This window comes from Oncorhynchus masou, chromosome 15 (assembly GCF_036934945.1).
Source record: "Oncorhynchus masou masou isolate Uvic2021 chromosome 15, UVic_Omas_1.1, whole genome shotgun sequence".
Lineage (NCBI taxonomy): Eukaryota > Metazoa > Chordata > Actinopteri > Salmoniformes > Salmonidae > Oncorhynchus > Oncorhynchus masou.
In genome coordinates this window covers 6014621-6030274 of record NC_088226.1, presented here as the reverse complement: position 1 = coordinate 6030274, position 15654 = coordinate 6014621, and the positions used below count along the sequence as shown (strand labels likewise).

Below are 15654 nucleotides of genomic sequence, written 5' to 3'. Positions count from 1 at the left end.
GAGGAGAAAGAGAGAGAAATGGAGTAATGGAGAGTAGAGAGGAGAGAGAGAAATGGAGAGTAGAGAGGAGAGAGAAATGGAGAGTAGAGAGGGAGAGAGAGGATAAATGGAGAGTAGAGAGGGAGAGAGATAAATGGAGAGTAGAGAGGGAGAGAGATAAATGGAGAGTAGAGAGGGAGAGAGAAAGAGAGAAATGGAGAGAGGGAGAGAGATAAAAATGGAGAGTAGAGAGGGAGAGAAAGAGAGAGAAATGGAGAGTAGAGAGAGAGAAATGAGAGGAGAGAGGGAGAGAAAGAGAGAAATGGAGAGTAGAGAGGGAGAGAGAAAGAGATGGAGAGTAGAGAGGGAGAGAGAGAAATGGAGAGTAGAGGGAGGAAATGAGAGAGAGAGAAAGAGAAATGGAGAGTAGAGGGAGAGAGAAAGAGAGAGAAATGGAGAGTAGAGGGGAGAGAAAGAAGATGGAGGGAGAGAGAGGAGAGAGGGAGAGAGGGAGAGAAATGGAGAGAGGGAGAGAAAGAGAGAGAAATGGAGAGAGAGGGAGAAAGAGAGAGAGAAGAGGGAGAGAAATGGAGAGTAGAGAGGGAGAGAAAGAGAGAGAAATGGAGAGTAGAGGGAGAGAAAGAAATGGAGAGTAGAGAGGGAGAGAGAAATTGAGAGGAGAGAGGGAGAGAAAGAGAGAGAAATGGAGAGTAGAGAGGGAGAGAGAAAGAGAGATAAATGGAGAGTAGAGGGAGAGAGAAAGAGAGATAAATGGAGAGTAGAGGGAGAGAAAGAAAAATGGAGAGTAGAGAGGGAGAAGAAATGGAGAGTAGAGGGAGAGAAAGAGAGATACACGGAGAGTAGAGAGGGAGAGAAAGAGAGAGAAATGGAGAGTAGAGGGAGAGAGAAAGAAAGAGAAATGGAGAGTAGAGGGAGAGAAAGAGAGATAAATGGAGAGGAGAGAGAGAGAGAAATGGAGAGTATAGAGGGAGAGAGAAATGGAGAGTAGAGAGGGAGAGAAAGAGAGATACATGGAGAGTAGAGAGGGAGAGAAAGAGAGAGAAATGGAGAGTAGAGAGGGAGAGAGAAAGAGAGGAGTGTAGAAGAAGAGAGAAATGGAGAGTAGGAGGGAGATAAAGAAATAGAGTGGAGAGAGGAGAGGGAGAAAAAGAGAGAGAAATGGAGAGTAGAGGGAGAGAAAGAGAGAGAATGGAGAGGAGAGAGGAGAAAAAGAGGGAGAGAAATGGAGAGTAGAAGGGGAGAGAAAAAGAGAGAGAAATGGAGAGTAGAGAGGGAGAGAAAATGGAGAGTAGAGAGGGAGAGAAAGAGAGATACATGGAGAGTAGAGAGGGAGAGAAATGGAGAGTAGAGGGAGAGAGAAATGGAGAGGAGAGAGGGAGAGAAAGAAAGAAATGGAGAGAGTAGAGAGGGAGAGAGAAAAGGAGATAAATGGAGAGTAGAGGGAGAGAAAAGAGATAAATGGAGAGTAGAGGGAGGGAGAGTAGAGAGGGAGAGAAAGAGAGAGAAATGGAGAGTAGAGAGGGAGAGAAAGAGAGATAATGGAGAGTAGAGGGAGAGAGATAAATGGAGAGTAGAGAGGGAGAGAGATAAATGGAGAGTAGAGAGGGAGAGAGATAAATGGAGAGTAGAGAGGGAGAGAAAGAGAGAGAAATGGAGAGTAGAGAGAGAGAAAGAGAGAGAAATGGAGTAGAGAGAGAAAAATGGAGAGTAGAGAGGGAGAGAGAGAAATGGAGAGTAGAGAGGGAGAGAGAGAAATGGAGAGTAGAGAGGGAGAGAGAGAAATGGAGAGTAGAGAGGGAGAGAGAAATGGAGAGTAGAGAGGGAGAGAAAGAAATGGAGAGTAGAGAGGGAGAGAGAAAGAGAGAAATGGAGAATGGAGGGAGATAAAGAAATGGAGAGTAGAGAGGGAGAGAGAAAGAGAGAGAAATGGAGAGTAGAGGGAGAGAGAAAGAGAGAAATGGAGAGTAGAGAGGGAGAGAAAGAGAGAAATGGAGAGCAGAGGGAGAGAAAGAGAGAGAGAGGGAGAGAGAAATGGAGAGGAGAGAGGGAGAGAAAGAGAGAGAAATGGAGAGTAGAGGGAGAGAGAAAGAGAGATACATGGAGAGTAGAGAGGGAGAGAAAGAGAGGGAAATGGAGAGTAGAGGGAGAGAAAGAAATGGAGAGTAGAGAGGGAGAGAGAAATGGAGAGGAGAGAGGGAGAGAAAGAGAGAGAAATGGAGAGTAGATAGGGAGAGAGAAAGAGAGAGAAATGGAGAGTAGAGAGGGAGAGAAAGAGAGATACATGGAGAGTAGAGAGGGAGAGAAATGGAGAGTAGAGGGAGAGAGAAATGGAGAGGAGAGAGGGAGAGAAAGAGAGAGAAATGGAGAGTAGAGAGGGAGAGAAAGAGAGAGAAATGGAGAGTAGAGGGAGAGAAATGGAGAGTAGAGAGGGAGAGAAAGAGAGAGAAATGGAGAGTAGAGGGAGAGAAAGAAATGGAGAGTAGAGAGGAGAGGGAGAGAGAAATTGAGAGTAGAGGGAGAGAAATGGAGAGGAGAGGGAGAGAGAAAGAGAGATAAATGGAGAGTAGAGGGAGAGAGAAAGAGAGATAAATGGAGAGTAGAGGGAGAGAAAGAGAGATACATGGAGAGTAGAGAGGGAGAGAGAAATGGAGAGTAGAGAGAGAGAAAGAGAGATAAATGGAGAGTAGAGGGAGAGAAAGAGAGATACATGGAGAGTAGAGAGGGAGAGAAAGAGAGAGAAATGGAGAGTAGAGGGAGAGAAAGAAACATGGAGAGGAGAGAGGGAGAGAAAGAGAGAAATGGAGAGTAGAGGAGAGAGAGAGAGAAATGGAGAGTATAGAGGGAGAGAGAGAAATGGAGAGGAGAGAGGGAGAGAAAGAGAGAAATGGAGAGTAGAGAGGGAGAGAGAAATGGAGAGGAGAGAGGGAGAGAAAGAGAGAGAAATGGAGAGTAGAGAGGGAGAGAGAAAGAGAGATAAATGGAGAGTAGAGGGAGGGAGAAAGATACATGGAGAGAGAGGGAGAGAAAGAGAGATACATGGAGAGTAGAGGGAGAGAAAGGAGAGAGAAAGAGGGAGAGTAGAGGGAGAGAAAGAGAGGGGGAGATGGAGAGAGGGAGAGAAAGGAGAGAGGAGAGTAGAGAGAAATGGAGAGTAAATGGAGGTAGAGGGAGAGAAAAATGGAGAGGAGAGGGAGAGAAAGAGAGAAATGGAGAGTAGAGGGAGAGAAAGAAACATGGAGAGGAGAGTAGAGAAAGAGGAGAGAAATGGAGAGATAAATGGAGGGAGAGAGAAATGGAGAGTAGAGAGGGAGAGAGAAGAGGGAGAGAGAAATGGAGAGGAGAGAGGGAGAGAAAGAGAGAAATGGAGAGTAGAGGGAGAGAAAGAGAGAAATGGAGAGTAGAGAGGGAGAGAGAAATGGAGAGGAGAGAGGGAGAGAAAGAGGAGAGAAATATTGAGAGAAGTAAATGTGCTCCAGTAAGAAAACCAGCATGCTCAACGATGAGAGAGACTGAAAGAAAGACAAAGTAAAGAGTGCAGAAGTGAGATGTACTTGATGGAAGAGGAGCAGTTGTGACAACGCAGCCCTTCCCAGATCCAGAGGGGTTGTATCTGTCCAGCTGTGACCTCTGTCTAGACTAACACAGGCCAAGAGTTACATCACTGCAACCCCCCTGTCTGTCTCTGTGAGCCTGGGCCAGTGGTGGGGGAGGAGAAACACACACAGTCTTACCTTGACTCTGCCGAACTCACAGGCCAGGTCTAGGGGGGTCTTCTTGGTTTTGTTGATCAGACAGGGGTTGGACTGGTGCTGCAACAGCATCTCAGACTGAGAGAAACAGACAGACAGGGAATCAACACACACACACACACACACACACACACACACACACACACACACACACACACACACACACACACACACACACACACACACACACACACACACACACACAAGATCAAATACCATATACACACTGTCACCGGGGCCATTAGGGGAGTAGGTTATGTTATGTGGATGTGGTCATGCAGATAACATTACAACACACATAGCCAGGGAGATGATGTCAGATGTTTCTATCAGCACCTGGTGCTGCCTGCCGTATCCAAGGACACAGAGTATTTGGTGAAAACAGACAGTCCATTAGCCCTGGTCATTCTGCTCTGGGAATACATAGTAGACTACAGGACCGGAGGCTGTTCCTATCAAATGGGACTTCATGGTCTGTGCAGATAAATGCTTTTCACACAAACTGTGGTCCTAAAAGGCTTACAAATCAATTCATGTGGCGTAACCTGAACACATCCTGATGCTGCTTGTAGGATAGTTCCTGATCCATTTCCCAATTATTTGAATTCCATTTCGTTCGTTTTTTTCTTTGCACTCAATGTGCAGTTTCTCTAGAGATAAATCAGATCAAAGCCGAACTGTGCGATGTAGTGATGTAGTAGGGAGTTGTGATTGCCAATGTTCTACATAGTTCAGCGCAGGAAATGTGGGTAGTTAACGACAATGACCATAATCCATTGCATGCCTACTTGTCCCGTCTGTGTGGGACATACACAGAGGGAGCGATTTAGAGCAGTTGCGCGAGGTATCTCTACCTGAAAACGCACCATCTACCACCATGTGACTTTTATTCATTGTTTTATTCTGTGTTGTTAAAGCGAAAACCATGAATTTGAAATAAATCGGACCTAAACCGAACCAACTTATCACTCAGCACTACAGGGGGTGAGACTAGGACGGACGTTAGTAGCAAACACAAGGTCCCTAATCGCCCCTAAACCTGATCACCCCGGATCACCTGACCCCCCTCCATTACCCCCTCAATCCCTACAAATCCAATACCCTTCATCCTGCCTCGTTCTTCTCTCTCCCTCTCCAATCCAATCACACCAACATGCCTCTCCTCTCCCAGCTGGCTACGTATCCCCTGACCCCTCAATCCCTTAAATGACTGTACCACCAACCACCACTCATCCTACTCTATCCCCTGCCATGTCACATCTGTTTTGGGGCTATGTCTGTGATTTGTTGACAGTTTGTTTACTGTTTAAGACTTAAGTGGACTGACCAAACATGACCACACACATCTAAATCTCAGATAAGTGACCCACAGTAAACCAGCATCAGCTTTGTGGACAGAACAGCATACATTCCACCCAATCCAGCAGAATGGGGATATCTGTTGACAGTGCTTAACGATGTCTGTCTGTCTGTCTGTCTGTCTGTCTGTCTGTCTGTCTGTCTGTGTCTGTCTGTCTGTCTGTCTGTCTGTCTGTCTGTCTGTGTCTGTCTGTCTGTCTGTCTGTCTGTCTGTCTGTCTCTGTCTGTCTGTGTGTGTCTGTCTGTCTGTATGTCTGTCTGTCTGTCTGTATGTCTGTCTGTCTGTATGTCTGTCTGTCTGTCTGTCTGTGTGGGTCTGTGGGTCTGTCTGTCTGTCTGTCTGTCTGTCTGTCTGTCTGTCTGTCTGTGTCTGTCTGTCTGTCTGTCTGTCTGTCTGTGTGTGTCTGTCTGTCTGTGGGTCTGTGTGTGGGTGTGTGTCTGTGTACTGACCACGTCATAGTGTCCGTACTGTGCGGCCAGGTGCAGGGGGATGTGTCCATCCTGTGAGACCCCATTGACTCCAGCTCCGGCCCGCAGCAGCATAAGGACAGAGTCAGCCTTGCCCTGCCATGCTGCATAGTGGAGCGGACGCATACCTGCAGGAGGCAGCACATCTATGATCATATACAGTGGCTTGCGGACGTATTCACCCCCCTTGGCATTTTTCCTACTTTGTTTCCTGCCTTACAACCTGGAATTAAAATGGATTTTTGGCAGGTTTGTATTATTTGATTTACACAACATGTCTACCTACCACTTTGAAGATGCAAAATATTGTTTTATTGTGAAACAAACAAGAAGTGAGACCAAAATAACTGAAAACTTGAGCGTGCATAACTATTCACCCCCCCAAAGTCAACACTTTGTAGAGCCACCTTTTGCAGCAAATACAGCTGCAAGTCTCTTGGGGTATGTCTCTATAAGCTTGGCACATCTAGCCACTGGGATTTTTGCCCATTCTTCAAGGCAAAACTGCTCCAGCTCCATGGATGGGTTCCGCTGCTGTACAGCAATCGTTAAGTCATACCACAGATTCTCAATTGGATTGAGGTCTGGGCTTTGACTAGGCCATTCCAAGACATTTAAATGTTTCCCCGTTAACCACTCAAGTGTTGCTTTAGCAGTATGCTTAGGGTCATTGTCCTGCTGGAAGGTGAACCTCCGTCCCAGTCTCAAATCTCTGGAAGACAAACAGGTTTCCTTCAAGAATTTCCCTGTATTTAGCGCCATCTATCATTCCTTCAATTCTGACCAGTTTCCCAGTCCCTGCCGATGAAAAACATCCCCACATCATGATGCTGCCACCACCATGCTTCACTGTGGGGATGGTGTCTCCAGGTGATGAGAGGTGTTGGGCTTGTGCCCGACATCTGACCAGAGTACCTTCTTCCATATATTTGGGAAGTCTCCTACATGTCTTTTGGCAAACACCAAACATGTTTGCTTATTGTTTTTTCTTCAAGCAATGTCTTTTTTCTGGCTACTCTTCCATAATGCCCAGCTCTGTGGAGTATACTGCTTAAAGTGATCCTATGGACAGATACTCCAATCTCTGCTGTGGAGATTTGCAGCTCCTTCAGAGTTATCTTTGGTCTCTTTGTTACCTCTCTGATTAATGCCCTCCTTGCCTGGTCTGTGAGTTTTGCTGGGCGGCCCTCTCTTGATAGGTTTGTTGTGGTGCCATATTCTTTCCATTATTTAATAACGGATTTAATGGTGACTGTGGGATGTTCAAAGTTTCTGATATTTTTTTATAACCCAACCCTGATCTTTACTTCTCCACATCTTTGTCCCTGACCTGTTTGGAGAGCTCCCTGGTCTTCATAGTGTCGCTTGGTTGGTGGTGCCCCTTGCTTAGTGGTGTTGACTCTGGGGCCTTTCAGAACAGGTGTATATATACTGGGTCCTTTCAGAACAGGTGTATATATACTGGGGCCTTTCAGAACAGGTGTATATATACTGGGTCCTTTCAGAACAGGTGTATATATACTGGGTCCTTTCAGAACAGGTGTATATATACTGGGTCCTTTCAGAACAGGTGTATATATACTGGGTCCTTTCAGAACAGGTGTATATATACTGGGTCCTTTCAGAACAGGTGTATATATACTGGGTCCTTTCAGAACAGGTGTATATATACTGGGTCCTTTCAGAACAGGTGTATATATACTGGGTCCTTTCAGAACAGGTGTATATATACTGGGTCCTTTCAGAACAGGTGTATATATACTGGGTCCTTTCAGAACAGGTGTATATATACTGGGTCCTTTCAGAACAGGTGTATATAGACTGGGTCCTTTCAGAACAGGTGTATATATACTGGGTCCTTTCAGAACAGGTGTATATATACTGGGTCCTTTCAGAACAGGTGTATATATACTGGGTCCTTTCAGAACAGGTGTATATATACTGGGTCCTTTCAGAACAGGTGTATATATACTGGGTCCTTTCAGAACAGGTGTATATATACTGGGTCCTTTCAGAACAGGTGTATATATACTGGGTCCTTTCAGAACAGGTGTATATATACTGGGTCCTTTCAGAACAGGTGTATATATACTGGGTCCTTTCAGAACAGGTGTATATATACTGGGTCCTTTCAGAACAGGTGTATATATACTGGGTCCTTTCAGAACAGGTGTATATATACTGGGTCCTTTCAGAACAGGTGTATATATACTGGGGCCTTTCAGAACAGGTGTATATATACTGGGTCCTTTCAGAACAGGTGTATATATACTGGGGCCTTTCAGAACAGGTGTATATATACTGGGTCCTTTCAGAACAGGTGTATATATACTGGGTCCTTTCAGAACAGGTGTATATATACTGGGGCCTTTCAGAACAGGTGTATATATGCTGAGATCATGTGACAGATCATTTGACACTTAGATTGCACACAGGTGGACTTTATTTAACTAATTATGTGACTTCTGAAGGTAATTGGTTGCACCAGATCTTATTTAGGGGCTTAATAGCATAGGGGGTGAATACATTTGCACGCGCCACTTTTACGTACTTTAAAAATATATATATATTTTGTGAAACAAGTTCTTTTTTTTTCATTTCACTTTTTCAATTTCACCAATTTGGACCATTTTGCGTGTCCATTACATGAAATTCAAATACAAATCCATTTAAATTACAGGTTGTAATGCAACAAAATAGGAAAAACGCCAAAGGGGTGAATACTGTTGCAAGGCACTTTACAATACACATATAAACAAACACAAGATAGACAGATAGTGAGTGAGGGACAGAAGTACAGTAGACATTTTTGGGTTATCCATATGAAAGCTGATATTAAAATCACAATGTGTTCCATAGATGGAACTAATAGAATGTACGAGCTGATATACAGTAGAATCACATGACAATGTGTGCGTCACTAATAAAAACATCACAGATAATATGAATTAATAATATCTGTTAATATCTGTTTGTACTGAGGCACATGTTGCTAACTGGTCAGATCTGGAAGTACCAGCTAACATGAAATCTCAAGACAATGTGTGCCACTGATAGAAAACATCAGAGATAATGTCTGTGCTGACAGAGATGATCTCACTGAGATCTGTGTTAGCTGTTTTGCTAGCTGATCTGAGAGCTGATGATAAATAGTGCTGTGTCTCACCGTTCCTGTCCTTGATGTCCACGGTGGCCTGGGCCTCCAGCAGCACAGACAGCAGGTCTGTAGTTCCGGTCAGAGCAGCATGGTGGAGAGCTGAGAACCTGAAGACAACAACACACAGAAAGATGACAGATATAGCACAGAGGCACAAAGACAACGGAGAAGAGGAGATGGGAAGATACCAGAGGGATAGAGCACAGAGGCACAAAGACAACGGAGAAGAGGAGATGGGAAGATAACAGAGGGATAGAGCACAGAGGCACAAAGACAACGGAGAAGAGGAGATGGGAAGATAACAGAGGGATAGAGCACAGAGGCACAAAGACAACGGAGAAGAGGAGATGGGAAGATACCAGAGGGATAGAGCACAGAGGCACAAAGACAACGGAGAAGAGGAGATGGGAAGATAACAGAGGGATATTGCACAGAGGCACAAAGACAACGGAGAAGAGGAAATGGGAAGATGACATTTGGAGAGAGAGTTCAGTACAGACATAGTATAGTTGAGTGAAAGACACAATTGAGAGGGCATTGGGCTTGTTTGGCAATGGGGAGGCTTAGAGGTCAATGGGATTGCTTGTGGCAGAGAGAGAGAGAGAGAGAGAGACAGAGAGACAGAGAGACAGAGACAGACAGACAGACAGACAGACAGACAGACAGACAGACAGACAGACAGACAGACAGACAGACATTGAGAGAGAGAAAGACAGAGAGAGACATTGAGAGAGACAGAGACATTGAGAGAGACAGGGAGAAATTGAGAGAGACAGAGACATTGAGATATTGAGAGAGAGATACATTGAGAGAGAGAGACAGACAGAGAGAGACAGACAGACAGAGAGAGACAGACAGAGACATTGAGAGAGAGACATTGAGAGAGATATTGAGACAGAGAGAGACAGAGACATTGAGATATTGAGAGAGAGATACATTGAGAGAGAGAGACAGACAGACAGAGAGAGACAGACAGAGACATTGAGAGAGAGACATTGAGAGAGACATTGAGACAGAGAGAGACAGACAGAGACATTGAGAGACAGAGAGACATTGAGAGAGAGACAGAGAGAGAGACAGAGAGCCAGTACTCTTCCATTAGCCCAATAACACACCACAGCCCTGGGCTGTTAGTCACACACTCATCCTCTCACTGGTGACGATTCAATTAAAGTCTGCATGTGATCTGATGGTAAAGTGAATGGAAAATAACCTCTTCAATATGTAGAAAGAGGCCACAATATAAAGCAAAGCCAGGCTCATCCAGAACCCTGCTCTGGGCTGTGGGTTGAGGGCTGTGTTATTGGGTAGTACTATAGCGTAGAAGCCAGCCAGCCAGTAGTCTAGGATTCACTAGACACCAGGAGACATGAATAACAGGAAAGATAATGGAGCTGGAGGCTTTGGCTCAATCAAGACCAGACTCCCCCCATCCTCATCCAGACAGTCTCTCCCCCCTCCTTGCCTTTTCTCTCTTTGTTGTTCAGCTTTATCTGTTTTGGGGGAAAGGGAAGGGGGGTATGGGGGTAGTAAATAAAAAATGAAAGCCCCCAAACTGTGGGAGGGAGGATTTTGCACCCCCACCATCATGTTTTATGAGTGCCATGACGTGTGTGTGTGTTGTCGGGACACGCCAACACAAAGTGTGGCCTCTAGAGGTGACTCAGCTCAGAGGGGAAGAAGGACTCAACTCATCAGGTTGGTGAGTAACAGTGCTGCCTCCAGCACCACCGTCAAGTCCAAACACCACAGATATAAATCTCCCCTCTCACACACACACGCAGGTCCAGGCCGCAGCCACAGCCTGCAGTCACCACCATCCACATGGAGAGGAGAGAGGGAGGAAGCTGCCAGAACATAATATACCGTACAGCACCTAACCATAAATAACCAGACCAGAGACACGAGAGACGGCCTGCACTCTAGAGAGACAGCTATTACTAGAGAGAGACGGTCGGTACTAGAGAGAGACAGTCTGTACTAGAGAGAGAGACCGTCTGTACTAGAGAGAGAGACAGTCTGTACTAGAGAGTGACAGTCTGTACCAGAGAGTGACAGTCTGTACTAGAGAGAGAGAGAGACGGTCGATACTAGAGAGAGACAGTCTGTACTAGAGAGAGAGACAGTCTGTACTAGAGAAAGAGAGACGGTCTGTACTAGAGAGAGAAAGTCTGTACTAGAGAGAGACGGTCGGTACTAGAAAGAGACAGTCGGTACTAGAAAGAGACAGTCGGTACTAGAGAGAGACAGTCGGTACTAGAAAGAGACAGTCGGTACTAGAGAGAGACAGTCAGTACTAGAGAGAGGCAGTCGGTACTAGAGAGAGGCAGTCTGTACTAGAGAGAGAGAGACGGTCGGTACTAGAGAGAGAGAGACGGTCGGTACGAGAGAGACGGTCGGTACTAGAGAGAGACAGTCGGTACTAGAAAGAGACAGTCGGTACTAGAGAGAGACAGTCAGTACTAGAGAGAGACAGTCGGTACTAGAGAGAGACAGTCAGTCTGGTACTAGAGAGAGACAGTCGGAGAGAGGCAGTCACTAGAGAGAGAGACAGTCAGTCGGTACTAGAGAGAGGAGACAGTCGGTACTCTTTAGAGAGAGAGACGGTCAGTCGGTACTAGAGAGAGGCAGTCGGTACTAGAGAGAGGCAGTCTGTACTAGAGAGAGAGAGACGGTCGGTACGAGAGAGAGAGAGACGGTCGGTACTAGAGAGAGACAGTCGGTACTAGAGAGAGACAGTCTTTATTAAAGAGAGAGAGACGGTCGGTACTAGAGAGAGATGGTCGGTACTAGAGAGACAGTGGGTACTAGAGAGAGACAGTGGGTACTAGAGAGAGGCAGTCGGTACTAGAGAGAGGCAGTCTGTACTAGAGAGAGAGAGACAGTCAGTACTAGAGAGAGAGACGGTCGGTACTAGAGAGATAGAGACAGTCAGTACTAGAGAGAGAGAGACGGTCGGTACGAGAGAGAGAGAGAGAGAGAGAGAGAGAGAGAGTCGGTACTAGAGAGAGACAGTCTTTATTAAAGAGAGAGAGACGGTCGGTACTAGAGAGAGACGGTCGGTACTAGAGAGACAGTGGGTACTAGAGAGAGACAGTGGGTACTAGAGAGAGGCAGTCGGTACTAGAGAGAGCAGTCTGTACTAGAGAGAGAGAGACAGTCAGTACTAGAGAGAGAGACGGTCGGTACTAGAGAGATAGAGACAGTCAGTACTAGAGAGAGAGAGACGGTCTGTACGAGAGAGAGAGACGGTCGGTACTAGAGAGAGACAGTCTTTATTAAAGAGAGAGAGACGGTCGGTACTAGAGAGAGACGGTCGGTACTAGAGAGACAGTGGGTACTAGAGAGAGACAGTGGGTACTAGAGAGAGACAGTGGGTACTAGAGAGAGGCAGTCGGTACTAGAGAGAGAGAGACAGTCAGTACTAGAGAGAGAGACGGTCGGTACTAGAGAGATAGAGACAGTCAGTACTAGAGAGAGAGAGACGGTCTGTACGAGAGAGAGAGAGACGGTCGGTGCTAGAGAGAGACAGTCTTTATTAAAGAGAGAGAGACGGTCGGTACTAGAGAGAGACGGTCGGTACTAGAGAGAGGTACTAGAGAGAGACAGTCGGTACTAGAGACTAGAGAGAGACAGTCTTTACTAGAGAGAGAGAGTCGGTACTAGAGAGAGACGGTCGGTACTAGAGAGAGATGGTGGGTACTAGAGAGAGACAGTGGGTACTAGAGAGAGGCAGTCGGTACTAGAGAGAGACGGTCGGTACTAGAGAGAGATGGTCGGTAGTAGAGATAGACAGTGGGTACTAGAGAGAGGCAGTCTGTACTAGAGAGAGTCGGGACAGTCGGGACTATAGCTCTACAGGGTGTTTTGGAATAAGTGGTGCCTCAGTGGGCATGTAGCACTTCCTGTCTCTTTACCAGAGGGAGTTGTGTACTGTGAAGGGAGGAAGGGGTTTCTGCTGTGTCTGACTACAGTAACCGACAGGGCCAGGATCATCTCTAAGAGTAATGGAATAGAATGAAAGAGAGAAGGAGAGAGAAGGTGTCACGCCCTGGCCTTAGTATTTTGTGTTTTCTTTATTATTTTGGTCAGGCCAGGGTGTGACATGGGTACTTATGTGGTGTGTTTTGTCTAGGTGTTTTTTGTAGGTTATGGGATTGTGGTTTAGTGAAGTAGTCTAGGTAAGTCTATGGTTGCCTAAGAGTGGTTCTCAATCAGAGGCAGGTGTTTATCGTTGTCTCTGATTGGGAACCATATTTAGGCAGCCATATTGTTTGAGTGTTTCATGGGTGATTGTTCCTGTCTCTGTGATTGTTGCACCAGATAGGGCTGTTTCGGTTTTTCACGGTTCTTTTTTTTTGTATATTGTTCGTATTTTTCATCTTTATTAAAGATGTTTATAAATAACCACGCTGCGTTTTGGTCCGCCTCTCCTTCGATGGAAGAAAACCGTAACAGAAGGAGAGAGCTAGAGGGGGAGGAAGAGGGAGTCTAATCCCCCTGTTCAATCTAGCCTGACTGAGAGGTGATAAAATAATCTGACATTAAAAATGCATGTGTGAGGAGCATCTCTGCAAACAGCCTAGTTATCAGGACAGCTTCTAAAATCTAAATAAACCATGTCTGTCTATTGGTGGATAGGAAACATGTTTGCTCCAGTCCAAAGCCTATGGAGGGACCTCAGAGTAAGGCCTACTGTAAAGACAAAGGCCTACTGTAAAGACTGAGGTATCTTAGACATATCACAACGCAAATAGAAAGATATCAAGTTTGATAATGCGATACTAAATACGGCTTACCTGGAGGCTTCTTAATTAATTTAATAGAGTATCATAGGCTGATCTTACCATTATGTCAGCATATTATAATGGAGTTACCGTGAGCTGCACTCCAGGGCTTCCTCACACAAAGAGAGTCTGAAGAAAGAGCACAAGTAGAGGAGGGAATGCAGGGAAAGAAACTGATATTTTGTGTGAATAAAACCAGCTGCTGAGGCCCAGACTAGGGATGAACACAAGTGCTGTCACGATACAAGAACTTTGACTTGGATGCTGATACCAGGTTTAGTATCACGGGTGGTGCAGCGGTCTAAGGCACTGCATATCAGTGGTTCGATTCCAGGCTGTACCACATCCGGCCGTGATTGGGAGTCCCATAAGGCGGCGCACAATTTGCCCAGCATCGTCCGGGTTTGGCCGGGGTAGGCCGTCATTGTAAATAAGAATGTGTTTTTAACTGACTTGGTTACATTTAAAAAACACTCTATACTTACATGATAACACGGCAAAAAAAGCAGAGAGAATGTCATTTTCCCCGTTTGTTCAGCTTTTTAAAAGATAAAAAACTACATTGGATGTTCTAAATCCACAACAATGACTAAACCACATCAGAGGATTACTTTTGAAGTCTGTGAAAAATGGAAGTCGTTAATATGTTATAGTGTAGATACCCTTTAATTCAAGTGCAGACGCTCAGCGCTGTTGTTTGGTTAGCAGTGTTTCTGTAGCGCATGTATGATGGGAGTTTGCAAAACTATTGGCCACTGAATTGATGCAAATAATTATGATTTTGCCAGGTAGGCTACTGGGAAAAGCTTTCCATCGACCAGACGGTTATCATTAGCATCCATAATGGTTACACAAAGTGATAGACATACGAGCGCCGCACACAGACAGGGGAATTCGAATGCCTGATGCATTCTGGTCATGTGTTATTATGTGTTGTGTTATGATAACTTGGGCAAATTAATAAATTATCTATTAAGTTCAATACATTTAGTTCATTTCCAAACGTGAGACACATTTGATAGAACCAAAAGTAACAAAATTGGAGTACCGAACCATTTTTCATGTTGTAATATTGAGTACAGAAGTGTTGGTGAACCGCGTCCCAAATCACTTCATTTCCTAAGTGCTTCTGCAAACACTTTACACCTTTATGAGAGTCTCACACCAAGCAGAGTATACACACACCCTCCCTCTTTCTTGAACCTTCAGTTGAGATCTCTCTAAACCTAGATGAAACCTGTGTGACGTTGGTCTCATTAGGCCTGCCTTTGGGCCACTTAACCCAGTGAATCCTGCCTCTGTCCTCTGAGGTAGAGCTTGGTTTCCTACCCCTAATGCAGCAGGGTTTATTTGGGCCATGGGGTTGGGATGTATTAAGTCACTCGGGCCAGGGGCTTTACACGGGGCCCAGCCATGAAAGAGGGACGTCAGGAGAGGGAGAGGTGAGAGACCGGAGGTACACAATCCCTCCTCTGTCCTTCCCTTCAATTCTCTCTCCTGTTCTCCCCCTTGCAGGACGTGAGAGTCCAGAAGAGAGAAAGGCCCTTGAAAAGGCTCTGTGTTCAAAGCACGCAGGTCTCTCCTCCTGTCAACCCCAACGTCTCTCCCTCTCCCCCTCTCTAGAAGAGAACAGGGACACCTCTTACCTTATCACTCTAGCACACCACTCCAATGAAAGAAAGAGAGAGAGAGGGAGAGAGAGACAGAAAGAGGATGAGAGAGAGGAGGGAGATATTTATGGAGGGAGATGGAGAGGGTCTGACCTGTCTCCAATCAGGCCCCTTAGTACCAGGTTGGAGTGCTGTCATCCTTGCAGACTGGAATGCACTGGGGTAGTATATCACCCACCTCAAACAAACACACTCACGCATGCACACACACACATACACAGAGACAGACAGACCTGCTCACACACAAGCAAGCAAACACACACAGGCTCACACGCAGACACACACACACAAGCAAGCAAACACACATGCTCACACACACACACACACACACACACACACACACACACACACACACACACACACACACACACACACACACACACACACACACACACACACACACACACACACACCTCCCCAGCCAGACCAGGGACAGTGAGAGAGTTACAGCCTCTCAGGGCCAA

General features: G+C 45.8%; 1 protein-coding gene across 8 annotated transcripts in view; it reads right to left on the bottom strand.

Moving 5' to 3' along the window:
- Positions 1-15654, bottom strand: part of LOC135555403 (caskin-2-like) — a 101378-nt gene that overhangs the window by 35782 nt on the left and 49942 nt on the right. For all 8 annotated transcript variants that reach the window (XM_064987793.1, XM_064987794.1, XM_064987796.1 and 5 more), the window contains exons 4-6: positions 8743-8840; positions 5559-5704; positions 3732-3827 (exon numbers count right to left, since the gene is read on the bottom strand). In XM_064987793.1, coding sequence (XP_064843865.1) covers positions 3732-3827; positions 5559-5704; positions 8743-8840 — 340 coding nt within the window. The remainder of the gene's footprint in view (positions 1-3731; positions 3828-5558; positions 5705-8742; positions 8841-15654) is intronic.